Genomic DNA, 17,066 nt, shown 5'->3' with positions numbered 1-17,066 from the left:
ACTGGACCATTCTCTCATTCCTAGAGGTAAGGAGTAAAGCACATTGGCACTGCAGTATGAGGACGCTTGAATCACAACTGCATATGCTGGACTTTTGCAGGGATTAAATAAAGGACTTCAGTTACCTGTGTTCTAGAAGATTAATGGCTCAAGTAAGATTTACTGAAATACCTTTGTTTTAGAAGAAAGGAAGATTAGAAAGCTTATAAAGCAGGAATATTATGCTCAATTAATTGTTTGTTATCACATGAGGAGAAATGGTTAAATAAGATATACCACCCAAGTCCCTTAATTTTCTTTTCCTCCCTTTCTCTTTCCTTGAAGAAAATTATACCGGCCAATTCATCCCCTGCCTAATATTTAACAAGGGAAATGTGATCGATGATTGCTAGGAGCTGTTGGTCTTATCCCTGGACCTAAAGGGGTGAAATTAACCCACCATTCTTCTCTCACCTCTTAAAAGCCTTGGAAGCAAGATGTTTATAGATAGCTGAGGAGAAAAGGAGAAATTTTCTATTCCCTAAAGGCTGCTTTTAAATAACTCTTACAGAGAGAAAATCTACCAGCTCATTACTTCTATATCCTGAGCATCTTCTGGAGAGAATTGTATTAGCACTTAGTTGCAGGGCCCAGGGCGAACTGGGCAAAATCTCAGGGTGCTGTTATAAATGGGGCACCTTTGGAGCAGGGGTGACCCTCCCCCTGCTGCTCTGCTGGTGTCTGCAGCCGCACGGCTCCTGCCCCCGCCTTGGAGCTAGCCCTGGCCAACTGCTGCCAAAGCTTCCTGTTTTCTATGGGGTGGGGGGGAGGAAGAGTAGGGGCACTGAAGTCAGGCTGTCTCCTGCCCCCCCTCACCCATGTGCCCCATCTCCACAGAGCGGGGGACAGGACTCACCAAGAGTGGGATGGAGCTGCTGTGTCTAAAGGTGCTGTGTCTTCAGACTGGTGAGTGCCACTCACTTAAAGGGGCAGCGCGCAGTCTCTCACAAGCTCCCCCAGCTCACACACTGTGTCTCTTTCACACTCACCCCTTATATTGTTGTTGTTACTTGCTGGTACTTCCTGCAAAGCACATATATTCTCTGTAATTTTAGTTTTAGTTTTTTGACTGGTCTATGCATTTCATAATTTTATTTCTCTCCTATGCTTAAATTTAATTCTTTGAGTAGTGAGTTCTAAAATGCCTAACCTGTCCTGGCTGGAGTAATTATCATTATTACTTTTATGATCATATTGTGGTTTGTCATTCATTATTTAAAGTGGTACAATCAAATAATAGTATCCTTATAGAACTTTAGCTTGTACTAACCTTAGCAGTGCCAGTTTAAAAAACATTAGCTAAACACGTAACTTTAGACACTGGGCAAATGAAGGTTGCTTATTTTCAAATTGTATTTTTAGTTATATCTGTAAAATAACTTGCATGAAAATCAATGCAGTTCCAACTATGATACTAATAGCAATGATGGAGTCAAACGTTAGTGAGTCACATACATGATTGTGATCAGTAAACATAAATGCCAAAATAATTAGAAAAATAAATTCCCTTACTTAATAAAAGAGAAAATAAAACTTAATCACATATGTTAAAATTATGTTTTTAGTGAAAAACAATTGACTAAAATAGATTAGATAATGGTAGTAACACAGTGTGTGTCTGTTAGAGAAAGTAAGCAGATTTTATTTATCTCTACTAAAGATAGTGTACAAAGTATCAAATGTGTGTTTCTAATATCTGTTAAAGCTCCAGAATTGATATCTCAAGGCTTGGGATTGGGAATATATTGCTGTATTATCTCCTGATCGTTCTAAATTTACATATAAACTTTTAACATGGCTTTAATGGAGTTTGTACATATTTTGTTTTTTCTTTAGAGCGCTCCTGTCAGCAAATTCCTAAGTTATTATTTGCAAAAACCCTAGAGTTTTCAGGTGCCTAAATAGTCCCTGGAATCATGGTTAAAGTTTCCTCCCACCTCCCAAAATCTGAAATGGTGCCCCGTGTGAGCCAGGACTTGCCAGAGGGCTGCAGGAGGGCCGTTAGCTCTGGCAAAAGGCACAAAATTGAACACCCTAGCCCCGCTCCTTCCAACGCCCCACCCCCTTCCTTGCCTATTCCTCAAAGCCCCACCCCCACTCACTACATTCCCCCTCCCTCCATGGCTCACTCTCCCCCACCCTTACTCACTTTCACTAGGCTAGGGCAGGGGCTTGGGGTGTAGGAGGGGATGAGGGCTCTGGGGTGGAGCCAGAGATGAGGGGTTCAGGGCATGGGAGGGGGCTCTGGGCTGAGGGATTCGGAAGGTGGGAGAGGGCTGTGGGTTGAGGAAGGGGGTTGGGGTGTGAGAGGAGGTGCGGGCTCTGGGCTGGGGGTGTAGGCTCTGGGATGAGGGGTTTGGGCTGCAGGAGGGGGCTCTGGGTTTGGGGGGGCTCAGGGCTGGGGCAGGAGATTGGGGCACAGGCTTACCTCTGGTGGCTCCTGGTCGCCAGTGCAGTGGGGGTGCGAAGGCAGGCTTCCTGCCTGTCCTGGCACCACAGACCGCACTGCATCTCGGAAGTGGCCAGCAGCAGGTCCAGCTCCTAGGCAGAGGCAGCTCTGCGCGCTGCTCTTGCTCGCAGGCACTTCCCCCCAGCTCCCATTGGCAGTTCCCAGCCAATAGGAGTGCAGAGCTGGTGCTCGGGGTGGGGGCAGCACACGAAGCCCCGTGGAACCCCTGCCAAAAGCCAGACCTGCTGGCCGCTTCTGGGGCACAGCGCGGTGTCAGAACCGGTAGGAACTAGCCTGCTTTAGCCGGGTAGCACCACTGACCAGACTTTTAATGGCCCAGTCGGCGGTGCTGACAGCAGCCACCAGGGTCCCTTTTCACCTGGGTGTTCCAGTCGGAAACTGCACACCTGGTCAGCCTACCCGCCAGTATCAGGCCACCCTGCCAGTGCCTTCTTTGTGCCAGGGCTGAGCTCTGGCATCTTTCAATACAAATTAAACACTGGAGGAGGCAGTAGGGCCCAGAGGTGATGGGGGGTGAGGGGGAACCCAGGGAGCCTGGAGTGATGGGGTGGGGGCACCAAAATACCAGTTCGCCCAGGGTGCCATTTTCACTAAGGCCGGACCTGGCAGAGCCTGAAAAGCAAAGTCCGAAAGGCAGCCTTTGGCCATTGGTTTATTCATTTGTTGAAGCCCTGTTTATGTGCTAGAACACAAACCGTATTACTTGCAACAGCATTTCATATAATTTGCTTAATGCACTAGAATCAATAGGTAACCAATGTTAACACATCGAGGAAGAAGTGATGTTACTTGTTTACTGTATTAAAAGAAAAGGGAAAACAACGTTCAGAGCCAAATCCATCTCCTGTCAACAGGGAACACTCTGGGGCAAATTCAGTGCTTCGGGCTACGGTGCTGCACCTGATCACTCTGAATTTGGCACACTGGGTCAGAGGGAGCAACTGAGGGGATTTCTATCTTGGGGAGACAGAATGCCTCTGAGCGGGCAGAGGAAGTGCACCTGCTCCTGCACCCATTTGTGAGTGCAGCTTCCCCCCGCCCAGCTGACTGGTGCTTGAGAGATCAGAACCATGCCATTGCCTCCTCTATACTCCGGGAAGAGAGCAGCCCTTCTGCTCTCCAAAATACAGGGATGTCAGTTCTGCCCAGGGCCAGATTTACACCTTACGTGCCCCTAGATACAGCATCTTCGGCGTCCCCCGCCCCAGCTGATCTTTGTGTTTTCCATAAAAAATTAAATGAAAATAAATATAAACACAGCCTCCCTGGGAAGGCATGAGACCCTCTGCCATGCACAGCACTCCCAGCCTAAGCCAGGACGTGGCCCACCTGTCGCCAGTGAGGCACAATGAGGAGGCTCTTTTCCACAGCGAGTGGTCCCCGGGTGTCTTCCGTCCCTCCTGCAGCCCAGCGCTCTGGCTCTGCCCATGCCCCTCCCTCTCTCTCCCTGGCACGGGGAGGATGCAGTGGGGCGGCGGAGATTGGGAAGGGGCTGGGACACCCCCAGGACCTTCAGCAGCTGCCCTGCCCGGCTGTGGCTCACAGCTCCCTCAGGTGGATTGACTCGGAGGCTCACCCTGCTCCAGCCCCACACGCTGGGTGGCCACCAATCCACATCAGGAGCCAGTAGAATCAGATGCTTTATTGAAACTCTGAAAGTATATTTTTAGGATTGTAGAACTAGTTCAAGTTCTCAATCCTTTGTATCTTGTAATTTAAAGCTTTTTATCTCACTGGTGAGTTCATATAAATATATATACATACACACACACACTCTCTCTCTCTCTCACACACACACAGTATATTAAAACAAGGATCTATTTTGATGTTTGTGGATGAAGTTTTCACTCTCACCCTCTTTGCTCTTTTTGGCACAATAATTTTATTATTGTTATTTCCCTACCCCACTCTACTCCATTTCACCCTGTTTCACCATGGGAGTTTTCCTTTTTACCCCTTCCCTCTCCAGGTTCATTTCTCTCTAGAAATCGTTTGGAAGTTTTAATGCCAAGAGATGAAAACTGCTTCATACTTGTGCCATGCTTCAAATAGCCATGAAGAAGGTGGCTGTTCTTAATGCTTGTCAGTATTCAGGAGTGTATCTAAGGTCTTTTGTAACAAATAATTCAGGTTTGTGTGGCAAACTGAATGACAGCTAAAAGATGCAAGTATGCAGTGTTGTTGTAGCCGTGATGGTCTCAGGATATTAGAGAGACTGGGTGGGCGCGGTAATATCTTTTAGTGTATCAGATTTGTGACCTTAGCTTACTAGGTAGATGAAAAATTCTCTCTCTAAGCATCAAATTTCCATTAATGTTGCATGGATATCAGTCCGTTGATTACAGGATCTGAATATGGCTTAAAATAGGAGGTGCTGTGACTATTTGTCAGTTTGCATGAATATAACAAAAATACAGCTGATGTATGATACACATAATAGGATTTCAGCATAGCTTCAGAAATGTGGCAGTACACACCGCAGGAGACATTTCTTTCTACATGTTGCGCATCACTTTCCCTTTGAAGCTGTGGACACTGGGAATCAAGAGGACACATGTTTAAAAATGACACATTACAGACACTACAGCAGAGGTTCCCAAGCTTTTTTTTTGCTGTGCCTCCCCTTCTCTATGGGAACCATGTAACAGCCCCCTCCCCCCAGGAACTCCTGCCCGTCTGGGGCAGAGAGTGACTCATCAAGGGGAGCTGGTGGCTCAAGCCCAGGGTGGCAGTAAGATCCGGCTTGCTCTATCTCTGGAGGAGCCCAGAACTGTGCAAAGTGGACTGGGCTCCTCCTTGCCTTCCCTTCCCCTTGTGTAGAGCTTGGTGCTCTGGAGGGGTTTAAAATCCATAGGGCTGTGGCTGGCCGGGTGCCCAGCGCAGGGCAGCAGCAAGGAGTGTACAGGGAGTCCCTAGCACTCACGGCGAGGGAGAGCAACACAACAGGCTGCTGCTGCTGCTGTGCCCCTTCTCCTCCAACAGCTGTGGACTCCCTGCTAGCTCTCCCCACTGCTGCCCCGCCTGGCCACCTGGCCAGCTGCAGCCCCACATCTCCCTGATAGTCTCACTGTGTCCCCGAGTTTGAAAACCAATGCGTACAGCAAAACCTGCTCTTGGGGCCAAATCCCAGTGTCATCATAAAGCCTGAGAAGCCATACAGTTTGCTGAGGTGTTCTGGGAGAGAAATCCTCCTCTGCAGGCCAGAGAGGAGCTGCTACCACAGCTTTATTGCTCCTGTCACCCTGGAGGAATGGCCATTACAGCCATGGAACTAGTTCTGCAGTAACTCAGGTTCTCTTCCCTCTCCACCTTCATAGTCCCCCTGCACTGCTCCCTGTTATTCAACCCTATCTGCCAGGTAGAACAGCAGCACAAGTTCCAGTACACCCCCTAATAATTATTAAATGAGATAAAAGGCACAGAAGAAAGAAAACATACGAAAAAACGGTGGCAAAGAAATAAAATAAAGAAGGTATTCTCTTCAGTACTTAATACACCAAAACCCAAGATGGTCCACTTGGGCAAACATTCCTTCTGTCCAAAATGCTTTGGTACACGTGTTGCCATTTTATCCTTCTAAGTAGTATATAAAACTGTACACCTCCCATATATTTATTATCTCTAAGACCCCTTAGTGGAAAAGCAGGTTTCTTAAAACAGCCTCTGCCTCCCCCCTCCCCGGCCCCATTTTTATGTATAGTATCCAAAAATGCTTTTACAGGATAGATTAACCATTTCTCACATTTGTCCTCTCAAAATCCTTAGCAAAACAGATAATTTCAGCAAAAATTTTAGAAAACTCGAACATTTTAGGGTCTGAATTTTAGAAAGAGCCTCCACTTCTGCAGAAAGAAAATTGTGCCAGCAAATAATTGTGCCTATAATTTTGCACTCACGGCTAATGCAAATTATAACAGACCTCTAACTACTTGAATACGCAGGTACAAATGTGTAGTTAGGGTTAGATCTGGATCCTATCATATGGGCCCACAAGTAACTGTGTTTACATTTAATTTTACTGATGCAATTTTGCATCCATAAGTAATTGAAAATACTATTATTTGCATGTGCAAAATTTCTTCAATGAACTCTGCTGGTATGAATCAAATAATTATTTGGGATATAGCGTTCAGCCAGTTTTATGCATCAGTGAGTCACCCATACACATATATAAATATTTAGATATTCCAATCTTGCAAGAGTGTATGAAGACATTTGACTACGTCACCTTTGAAACACTTATTTTACTCAACACTGGAAATTCTTACATCTAAAAACAGAGATAACAAATCAATGTCCCCGAAGAGCATTTTTAAATTACCAAAGCACTGTATTTTAATGAGTTTTCTTTGCAATTTGTACACAATAGATTTCCAATACCAACTTGTAATTAGTTCGTTTTCTCCAATCATTATGTATTAAGTCCACTAACATTTTCCAGCTGGTATCTTTTGAAATGAAAGGTATTTGGAAAAATTACTATGCTTTTGCAGTTGACATATAAATACATTGGCACTAGTGTGCAGTTGATATTGTAGAGTAAGAGAAAACAGTCAAACTGATACAGAGCATCAAAATTGGTTCTTACATCAAAGTCTCTGGTTTTGACTGCAAATTTTGTCCAAAAATTTTTGACCCCACAAATCTTAAAATAGTTAAAATAAATAAAATTTACCAACTCTAAAAACTTCTTGGTGATTCTGTATAACAGTTACTTCATGAGACTCCCTGTTCATCCACAGACAAATCATGTTGTCACAATGTATAAGATTTGTATTGATCTAATTTGCGTGTACAAGCTCAGAATTTGAAAGCATTCCCAAATTTCGCCCAAGGAAACTTGTTCATTCCATTGGCAAACACACCCTCCCTTGTGCATTTTTAATTCACATTAGGGATGCGTGAAGAATTAGAGTTTTAGAACTGAATTAGAACCAGAAAGGACGGGGGGAAAAATTCAAAACTGATTTTCAAAACAAAGCATGGGAATGAGAGTCAGAATGAGAAACATTTTTACATTTATAGACAAGAGGGTTCCTATTTGTTCCCCCCTTTTTTCCTGCCCTACTGCCACTAGTTTATACTTTAAAATAGTCTGATCTTGTCTGCAATTTGTTCTTCGTTCATTCTCCTGCAATGATTGTTCCTCCCAAACTACAGCTGTGCATTTAATGTGGATGTACTTAGAGATATATGTATCTCTCTCTATAAAGTGTTTATATGTAAAATGTTTTGAAATATGATAAGAATGATCAATGCATTGACTGAACAGCAAGTATTTCACTTTTTTCTTTTGAAAAGTATTCATTCAAATCCTTTTTTCCTAGATAGAGCATCAAGTATCTCAAAATCTCACTATTCATGTACTAGAAAAACTATTATATAGCAGGCTTTCCCAGGGCTCCACTTTGACAATGCCCAATGACAAGCATAGGGCACAGAAGGCAACCTTTGAGAGCCATAAGTGCTTTGAGATTTGGAAATTATCTTGTGTCATAATTTCTGACCTGATCTCGTGACATATTCATACTGTATCGAGCAACTTCAATCAAAAGCTCTCTAAACCCAGTGTGACCTACCAGCAATAGTGGAACTGTTTTAGGATAGTCAAAGCAATCTCTAAAGGGCTGTTTTTTGCTTTCCTATAATCTAATGAAATGCAAAGCCAAGCTGTCAAAAATGAATGTCAGTTTGAAAAACCCTAATGAGCTAATGATTTCTATCTCACTGTTAATAACCTCTTATTAACTAAAGCAATATTGACAAGACAAAGCAATTTTGACTGAATACATGTTTTCCTTGTCTTTGTCATATTTGTATTACTAATTGACCTGTCCACACTGATGTTATAATATAGAGCTAGAGTTTTCCCAGACAGTTTTGCATCTGCCAACCTTCTACTCTCTCATTTGGGAATGACAAAGGTAAGGCCAGCAATGACATACCTAATTTTAATTACTTCCAGTCTGACACAGTTCCTGAAGAACTACCCAAAAATCACTCATCTGGGCATGTTCAACATCCTACTCAGCTGAGTAACATGCTTGCCAAATTACTAGATTGTTTCCATGCTTATTAATTAGATGTTTTCTCTGCTCTAGTTCTTACAACAGCTAGGCCTATTACTACTTGTTATTCATTTGTTGAGTTTTATGAAAGAAAGATAGAAAGTAAGAAGCAGACAAACACATAAAACAGCCAACCTAGCACCTAACCAGCGTTCTTCACATTTCCTGGGATGTGGACATCTTGAAATAATCAAGTTACAGCTGGGATTTTTTTCACTATGTCTCTTGAGCCTGGATGTCTGATAAGGTTCAATAATCAGAGATTGGAAGACACCCACAATTTGCTCTTCTTGCAAGACCCACCAGGAAAATATTTATACTGCTTGACATGTTATTTATGTATGATCAGGAAGAATTTAAATATTAAGCATTTTTCTGCCTTGCTAACAGCTATTTAGAGCAATTTACATGAATGCAAACAAACTCAGAGGGATTGTACTCAGAGGATTAATTAAAAGGACAACGTATCTTTCAGAAAAGCAGAATAGAATGATTCATTTAGAGACAAAGTGAGATATCCATTATTTTGCCCATAATCCAAAAGTGAGAGTTAACTCAACACTTGTATGTAAATAGTTTATTTAAAACATCTGTTAAATTAGTACCTATTAGATACTAGTAGCTTGAAACCAGAACCATTCCACTTTTCAGGAAAGATAAGTTATGCAATTACTCTGGTGCATTCATTTACAACTGATCAGCATATCATAATGTTAAAAATGCTTTCTGGACAGCAGAGTGGGGAGGAAGGGAGAGAGAGAAAGCTACCAAGCAAGCATGAGAGAGGCAGACCGACAATTTTGTAGCTCTTACAGAAATGCCATGGGAGTTTTTAAAATGAACTATGATTTTAAAAGCAACAAAAGAGTGACACAGTGGAGAGTTCAATTCTTCAAACCATCAAGGTCATCTTTGTACCTCCCTTGGATTAGAGCATTCTACAGGTATATGGTGCATTGGGACAAATTTAACGGAACAATTTTGGGGAAGGGTAAATTTGATTCAGACTTTATGATGTCATTGAATTCTGATAATTAGATTTCACAGTCCGTTGAACAGCCATCTTTGCAAGCCTATTGCCATCATTCAAAAGTGATTGACTTAATTCATATGGATCTGAGCAAGAGAGATGCCAATGCACTGGGTCACACCTATGAAAAAGATGGGAGGACGTTGTACCTTTAAAAGCAGCACTTTGGCTTGGATTACTGACATTCTGGCTCATAATGAAGTGATTAACACAAAGTTCAGACACGCAAAGATTACAAAACCAAACTATGCACCTAAGACAACTATGTGAAGAGCAAACATTTTTGAAATGCATTCTACAAGATCATATTAATAAAATACATTTCCCAGGAAAAGTTGTACTTTAACCAGGATTTTCTTTTTACTTACAAAAGCTGCAAAGTTTCTACAGATACATAAACCATCCCACTTTCTAATTCAGGATGCTGACAAACCATTAACTTATCCTAATAAAAGCAGGTTATTTGGGGAAATCCAAAATGGAGAATAAAGTCATAAAATGGGCTAATTTTGTTGTTTGGATGGAGAATATTTTTTTCCACAGTAAGTTCTTTTGAAATATCTTAAAGAAAACCAAGAAGTAATACTACAGACATTTTTGAATACTTATCAATTACTGACTGTTTTTTAGGTAGTATCTCACACCTGTCTGATTTTCATTACCTATTTAAAATTCACTGAACTACAAATCCATTTAAAGCAATATTAGAATTTAGCTTAGGGTTCCTGTGACTTTGAAAACCCATTGATCCAGATATGCTCCCAAGTAACTGCATGTCAAGTCTTTATAGCTGGGTTAATTCACTTTATAGTCTTCTTAATGTACAAGGTTTTATGTTTTATTGCATATCTATTATTTGCAGCATGAGTTGATGAATTAAATGCATATGTGGTTTAAAACAGGTCCAAGGTGCCAGCTGGGACTAATTTTAGAGCACTTTAAAAATTATTATCCCAAACCTTTTTTAATTTAAAACTTGAAATGAACATAACAGAAGCCACTCACTTTAGAAAAGATGAGTATCTGTGGAAGCAGCAATTCTAAGGTGATTCCATTTGCCTTATTACTCTAGGTGGACAAATAATACTGAACATTAGCATGCTATTTCAGGAGATGTCAAGTGACTCAGAGCCCACTTCTGCTGCCCTTACTTATGATGAGCATAGAATTTAATTCTATGAGTAGTCATTGGGACCACTCATGGAGCAAGGTACTATGTTTAATGTGAGTAAGGGGGGGGGAGGTAGTATTGAGCTTTTACTTTGCAGTTCTGTAGTTTGTAAAGAGGAATAAGAGGCAGAAGCACCCGCTGAAATCATTTTTATCTTACAAATGTTAAACTGACAAGGTCAGAATCCTGTTGGAAATGCCCCTAGTTCCACTGATTTCAGGAGCACTACCTACATGCTTCAAGTTATGCATATACAGACATATCTTGCTGAAATAAGGGCCATAATATCTACCCTTCAGAGGGAGGGCGTGAAACTTCATTAATGTTTGTAAAGCCTTTAACATACTCAGATAAACAAGCTTTGTCTAAGCACAAAAAGTGTTATTATTTTTGGTAGAAATCAGAAGGGTGAGCTTTGAAGTACCAATACATGATTCATAATGGATACTGTTAATTACTCAAAGAAGAATCCATAAAACTTACCAACCCAGGCAAATAATTGATAACTCAAGAGCTTAAAGTTGCGCACTGCTTAAGTACACCTTGCTGAATCAGAGCCAGTATACATGTTGCGAATGGTTAAACAGGTACAGAGATTTGTCCCAAGATCACACGGCAATTCATTAGCAAAGGTGGAAATAAAAGGTATTGAATTCAGGCAGAAGAGGCAGGGGAAAAGCCTTACTTTTCTCACCCCTAAAATAACAGCTATTCTCACTCTGTGGTTAGCCAGGTTTCCTGAAAAAAGTTCTTGAGAAAATTCAGTGGCAAATCCTACAAGCACTGTTCCTTCTGGCTTCCTAAAGACTACATACATGTTCTACTTACATTTCCAGTAATCCAGCAATATCTTTTAAATGCCATTAACAAGAAGCACAATGAAAGCCAACAAAATAGTCCATTGCCTGTATCTCTTTATCAAATCCATAAAATTCAGTTATTTCCTGGTAAGCACACCTTACCTTAAGGAAACAATCCCCCGCCAATGCTGACACCGCCCCCCCCCCCCCCCGCATACACATATGATGGAAAGTTCAAAATGAAAACAGCTATTTCATACACACATTTCTGGAGACAGAACATTGTCCTAAAGGATATTCATATAACACCTGGACTGTAAGCCACATTTTGTCATTGCAAAGGAGAGGGGGGAAGAGCATCATGACTTACGGAATGCAGTATAGAGTTCTTGCAGGGTTAAGTAACCATCATTGTTGTAATCATCAAATCGGAGAAGATCTTCCAGCGTGCAATCCAAGAAATCATCCTCTACAGCTTCTTTCTCCATTAGCTGCGGGAACAGAAAGTTATACTAATGCTGAGTTGCGACACATTGTAATTTTGAAAGAAAATTTACCATTTCAACAAATAAAAATGATATGCCCCAAAAACTGAGAATGGTGTAAATTCTTGAAATCAATGCAGGTATTTTTATTTTCCTGTTTTTCATCTTTACAGTCCTATCTGAAATTTTTTGCAGCCATCTATTGTAATTTATGAGGCAACTGGTTGTGAATTGACTGTTGAGGGGTCTAGGATGTCAGCCATTCCTTATCAGCATGGGTGTAGAACAGGGCTTATCATAACTGTGACTTTTTTTCTTAGCAGTATAATTCTTGCACCCAGATATTCCAGCTGGTGAAGTGAATTAATTTGTTACTGAAGACTCCATGAAATGTAAGATACAAGGGTAATATTTTAGGATAATACCTGTCCTCTGATGAACTTGTTTCGAACAGTTGCACCTGGCACAGATGACATTGTTTCTTTGCTATTTACAGTATATTAGCGTAGGGGGCTAAAGCACAGGCCACTTCTAGTTTATTGCTGCATGAATAGAAATAGGGGCTAATTTTATTTAAAGTGTTCAATTCACTTATGAGGCTTAAGTCTCATTTTCAAAAGCATCTAAGTCACTTATAGTCACTGAGGGGGAGATTTTCAAACTCAGTGGCAGTCGGGCACTTAACTGCCATTTGTTCCTTTGACAATCTCCCCTTATGTCACTAAGGGGAACATTTCCAAAAGTAATTTCTGCATGTCGGACCCTAAGTCCAGTTGACTCTCCTGTGTGCCTAAGGGTATGTCTGCACAGGGATAAAAGCCCTGTGGCAGGGCCATGGCTGACCCAGGTCAGGTGCATGGGGTTCAGGCTGCAGGGATAAAAGATGCTGTGTAGACATTTGGGCTTGGGCTGGAGCTTGAGCTCTGGGACCATCCACCCTCTCAGGGGCCCAGGCTCCCGCCCTAAAGTCTACACAGTGATTTTTCAGCGCTGCAACCTGAAGCCTGTGAGGTGTTTTTTTATCCCCGTATAGACGTACCCACTGCTCCTACATGATTCAGGCACTTTTGAAAATTTTACCAAAGATCCCTTCCCCAAAGAAACTTATGAACTCAACTGCCAATACTGCACCCCTTGAAATCAATGGGGACAGAATCAGGCTACAGGAAACAAACATTTGCAACCTGGGGGACTCAGAGGAGAAGGAGAACTTAGACCCCAACACTGCACCTTTACCTCTGTACGGATGCATTAAACTCATTGTGGCTCTGCACAGTTGCTGGAGTCCTCTGCAGGGCATCTGCTTGCAGGATCAGGTCCCTTAGAAAGATTTTTGTTTGTTAATAAATTTGGTTAGTATTTGGGGGACTGGTTTCAGAGTAGCAGCCATGTTAGTCTGTATTCGCAAAAAGAAAAGGAGGACTTGTGGCATCTTAGAGACTAACCAATTTAATTGAGCATAAGCTTTCGTGAGCTACAGCTCACTTCATCGGTGAAGCGAGCTGTAGCTCACGAAAGATTATGCTCAATAAATTTGTTAGTCTCTAAGGTGCCACAAGTCCTCCTTTTCTATTTGGGGGACTAGCTGAAGAAATGAAGCCCACAAACGCTAACTCATGTCAATGTAATATCACCATCTCAGTATATTAATAAAAAGGAATTAAATGTCATAAATGGAATGTATATGCTTTATATCACTTGAGTAAATTCATATTTTAGTTGTTATTCCTTTGGCTTTTTCTGATAGTTATTACCGACTCACTGAACTCTTTTACCCTCAGTTGTTTCAGGAACATTCTCTCTTGTGACATGTGTGGACCTCTAAACTTGGAAGAAAGAAATAAAAAAGGCATGTCCTCCAACCCTTCGTTATAAAGTAATCTAGCCTTGCAGCAATTTACAATATGTCTATATGATGTGAAAGCATCAACTGCTCACAATATGTGGATCAAGCAACGTCAGTGAATGCTGCATTTTCTCTTGAACTCAAAGTACAGTTATTGGTCTTTCTTTTCAATATTTCCCAACCATGAAAAATCAAATTTAAGGTGTAGACATTTGCTTAAGATTAATAGAGGTTATGGGCCTGCTGCAGGAAGAAGAATCCTAAACACAATGGGAAGAAATTACCATATTTGCTTTATAATAAGATTCAACATAGGATATTTGTGCAGCATGCGGTGTGTTAACATGAAAATGAAATCTTTTGCCAGTAAAAGTTGTGCTACAGTGCATTAGGAGATTGGAGAACCTATCTTATGAGAGGAGACTTAAAGAGCTTGGCTTATTTAGCCTAACAAAATGAAGGATGAGGGGAGATATGATTGCTCTCTATACATACATCAGAAAGATAAAAGGTTGGGAAGGGAGAAGAGTTATGTAAATTATGGGACAATGTTGGCACACAAAAAAATGGATATAAACAGGCCATCAATAGGCAGATCTGTGGCTGCTAGTAGCAAATATCCCCAGTGGCTGGTGATGGGACGCTAGATGGGAAGGGCTGTCAGTCACTACAGAGAATTCTCTCTCAGGTGTCTGGCTGGCAGGTCTCACCCTCATGGTCAGAGTGTAACTGATCACCATATTTGAGGTCAGGAAGGAATATTCACCCTAGTCAGATTAGCAGAGCCTTGGGGCTTTTTTGCCTTCCTCTGCAGCATGGGAGACAGGTCACTTGTTGGTTTGAACTAGAGTAAATAGCAGATTGTGTGTAACTGGAAGTCTTTAAACCAACGGTGGGGAAACTTTTTTGTATCAGGGGCCATTGACCCACCAAAATATATATATATATATATACATCAGTGGCGGGCCACACATGTTCAACTCACCTGCCTGGGGGGGAACGAAGGCTCGGGGCTTCCCGCCCATAGTGGGGTGAGCCCGCATTCACAGCTCCAGCCCCGCAGGCACCGGCTTGCCCTGCTGTGGGGGGCAGCCCTGAGTAGTCCATCCCACCCCTACCTCCCCTGCCCGCCCCCGGGCAGGTGAGTTGAATGTGTGTGGCCCACAGGATGGATGAAAATGAACCTGCCCATGAGCTGTAGGTTCCCCACCTCTCCTTTAAATCATGATTTGAGGACTTCAATAACTCAGACAGAGATTATGGGCCCATTACTGGAATAGGTGGGGGAGGTTTTGTGGTCTGCAACATGCAGGAGGTCAGACTAGATGATCATGATGGTCTCTTCTAGCTTTAAAGTCTATGAAACTATTCCGAGGGCTGGCGCTCTCTCTGGTTTTGACAGGAAATGGCATGCTGAGGAACCTTCCCAACAAAAGTTTAGTTGAGAGTGATACATTTCCACCAAAAATTCAGTTTCCACAAATCAGCATTTTCCAAAAATACGCCCCCCCCCAAAATGTTTTATTTATACTAGTTGAAAGTGCCCTTTATGTACTACTCAAACTCTATTTAACGAAGTGCCATCTTTAGGTGACTTGAAATGATCTCTCCACAGCGCTTCATGTGATGAGAACAGAGCTGGACATCTTTTCTCTAATGAAATAATATCTCCTTGCAAGTATATCCAAAATATTCAACATGGAAAACTTAAAGGTAAAAATAATCCTAGACATAAAATAGATTATGTAGCCCTCTTAGATATGGACAAAATTATATTACTTGTCTTTATGACTAGTATAGACACCAGCCAAAAGCATATGTACTATACACTTATTTCTCAACATATGTTTTACCTCTGACAGTTGTTTCTTTAGAATATATATAAACCCTTTACACATTCCATTCTATATATATGGTCAGAGCTTTAGCAAACACTTAATTCAAAGATTCGTAATTAAAATTAAGTATAATGTAAACGACAGGATCTTTCAATTTATAAGAGAGTATAAAGAAAACTGCTGAAATGTAGAATATTCAGGGCAGAAAAATCTTTAAGAATCTTTCTTTTATTTACAATTTTAGTCTTGGCCTTATTGTATTAAAGGCAATTTGAAGTAATAATGCTAAAAAAATGACCCTTCACCTAGCAAGTAAAAATGTTCAATAAAAGTGAGATCAACCATAACTTCAGAGCTCAATCTTCTAAAGATAGAAATTTCCCTGTCTTCTTTTATATTGAAAATGTATTAACTTTTCATATGACTGACAAGTTTTTACTAGCTCCTTTGATTTCATGTCAGAAGAAAAAAAATAACCCGTGTTAGCTGCAATGTATTCAGTAGATTTATGAAAATGACTTTAAAATACATTGGAGTTTTAAATGGAAATAACATTCCAGTTACCACAGTTGTTAATAGCTTTGTATATCCACAACTCTGAAGTTTTTGTGATATTTCACCGTAATGAGCTCAGAAGGAAACTTCAGTAGCGTCATTCCATTGACTATGGCTGGAGTCGGATTAGGCCCTAAAAGGAGAAAATGTGACCATACTTCTTCATTTTTTATTTCCAAGGATCTTCTCTCACTGAACAAGAATTGTTTGATTTGAATTTAATAAACAAACTGGCAAAGTTATTCTCCCTCCTCTTAAGGCTGGTTTCTGTCTAGCCCTTACATGAGTGCATGGTGGGAGTGGGATGGAATAAGGAGCCATCCCCCTTGCGGAGTTTATATAAGAGACTTGCAGAAGTACAATGCACAGGTAATGCTCCTCATGGATGGATGATGCTCCAAAGCAGGAGGGGATGAGAAGAGAGTCGATGAGGCGGTGGGAGTGGATGACCAGTGGAGTTGGCTGGAGGCTCTAGGAGTTGTATGCTGCACTCCTCCAAGAGGCTGCATTCCTTCCACACTGCAGGGCTCTGGGACGCATTCTGCCTCCACTGCTCCTCCTGGGACAGTGCTGCTGCACATTGCCCCCGGAGAAGGGCTATGCCTAAATGCTACAATGTAGCCTTTAATCCTGACAATCAACTTAACAAACGAGCCTGGTTTTTACAGCAGTGCCTCTACCTTGCCGCTCTACCATAGCAGGTGAGATTGTGATTCCCTGCAGCCTATTTTCCCTTTTAAATAAATGAAAGGAAACAAGAAGTA

General features: G+C 41.6%; 1 protein-coding gene across 1 annotated transcript in view; it reads right to left on the bottom strand.

Moving 5' to 3' along the window:
• Positions 1-17,066, bottom strand: part of FSTL4 (follistatin like 4) — a 490,942-nt gene that overhangs the window by 187,509 nt on the left and 286,367 nt on the right. Inside the window, exon 7 of the mRNA XM_084635901.1 lies at positions 11,949-12,069. Coding sequence (XP_084492027.1) covers positions 11,949-12,069 — 121 coding nt within the window. The remainder of the gene's footprint in view (positions 1-11,948; positions 12,070-17,066) is intronic.

Source organism: Lepidochelys olivacea (genome assembly GCF_965140295.1).
Source record: "Lepidochelys olivacea isolate rLepOli2 genome assembly, chromosome: 8".
Lineage (NCBI taxonomy): Eukaryota > Metazoa > Chordata > Testudines > Cheloniidae > Lepidochelys > Lepidochelys olivacea.
The sequence above is the reverse complement of the archived record's forward strand: the minus strand, read 5'-3'. Positions and strand labels throughout refer to the sequence as shown.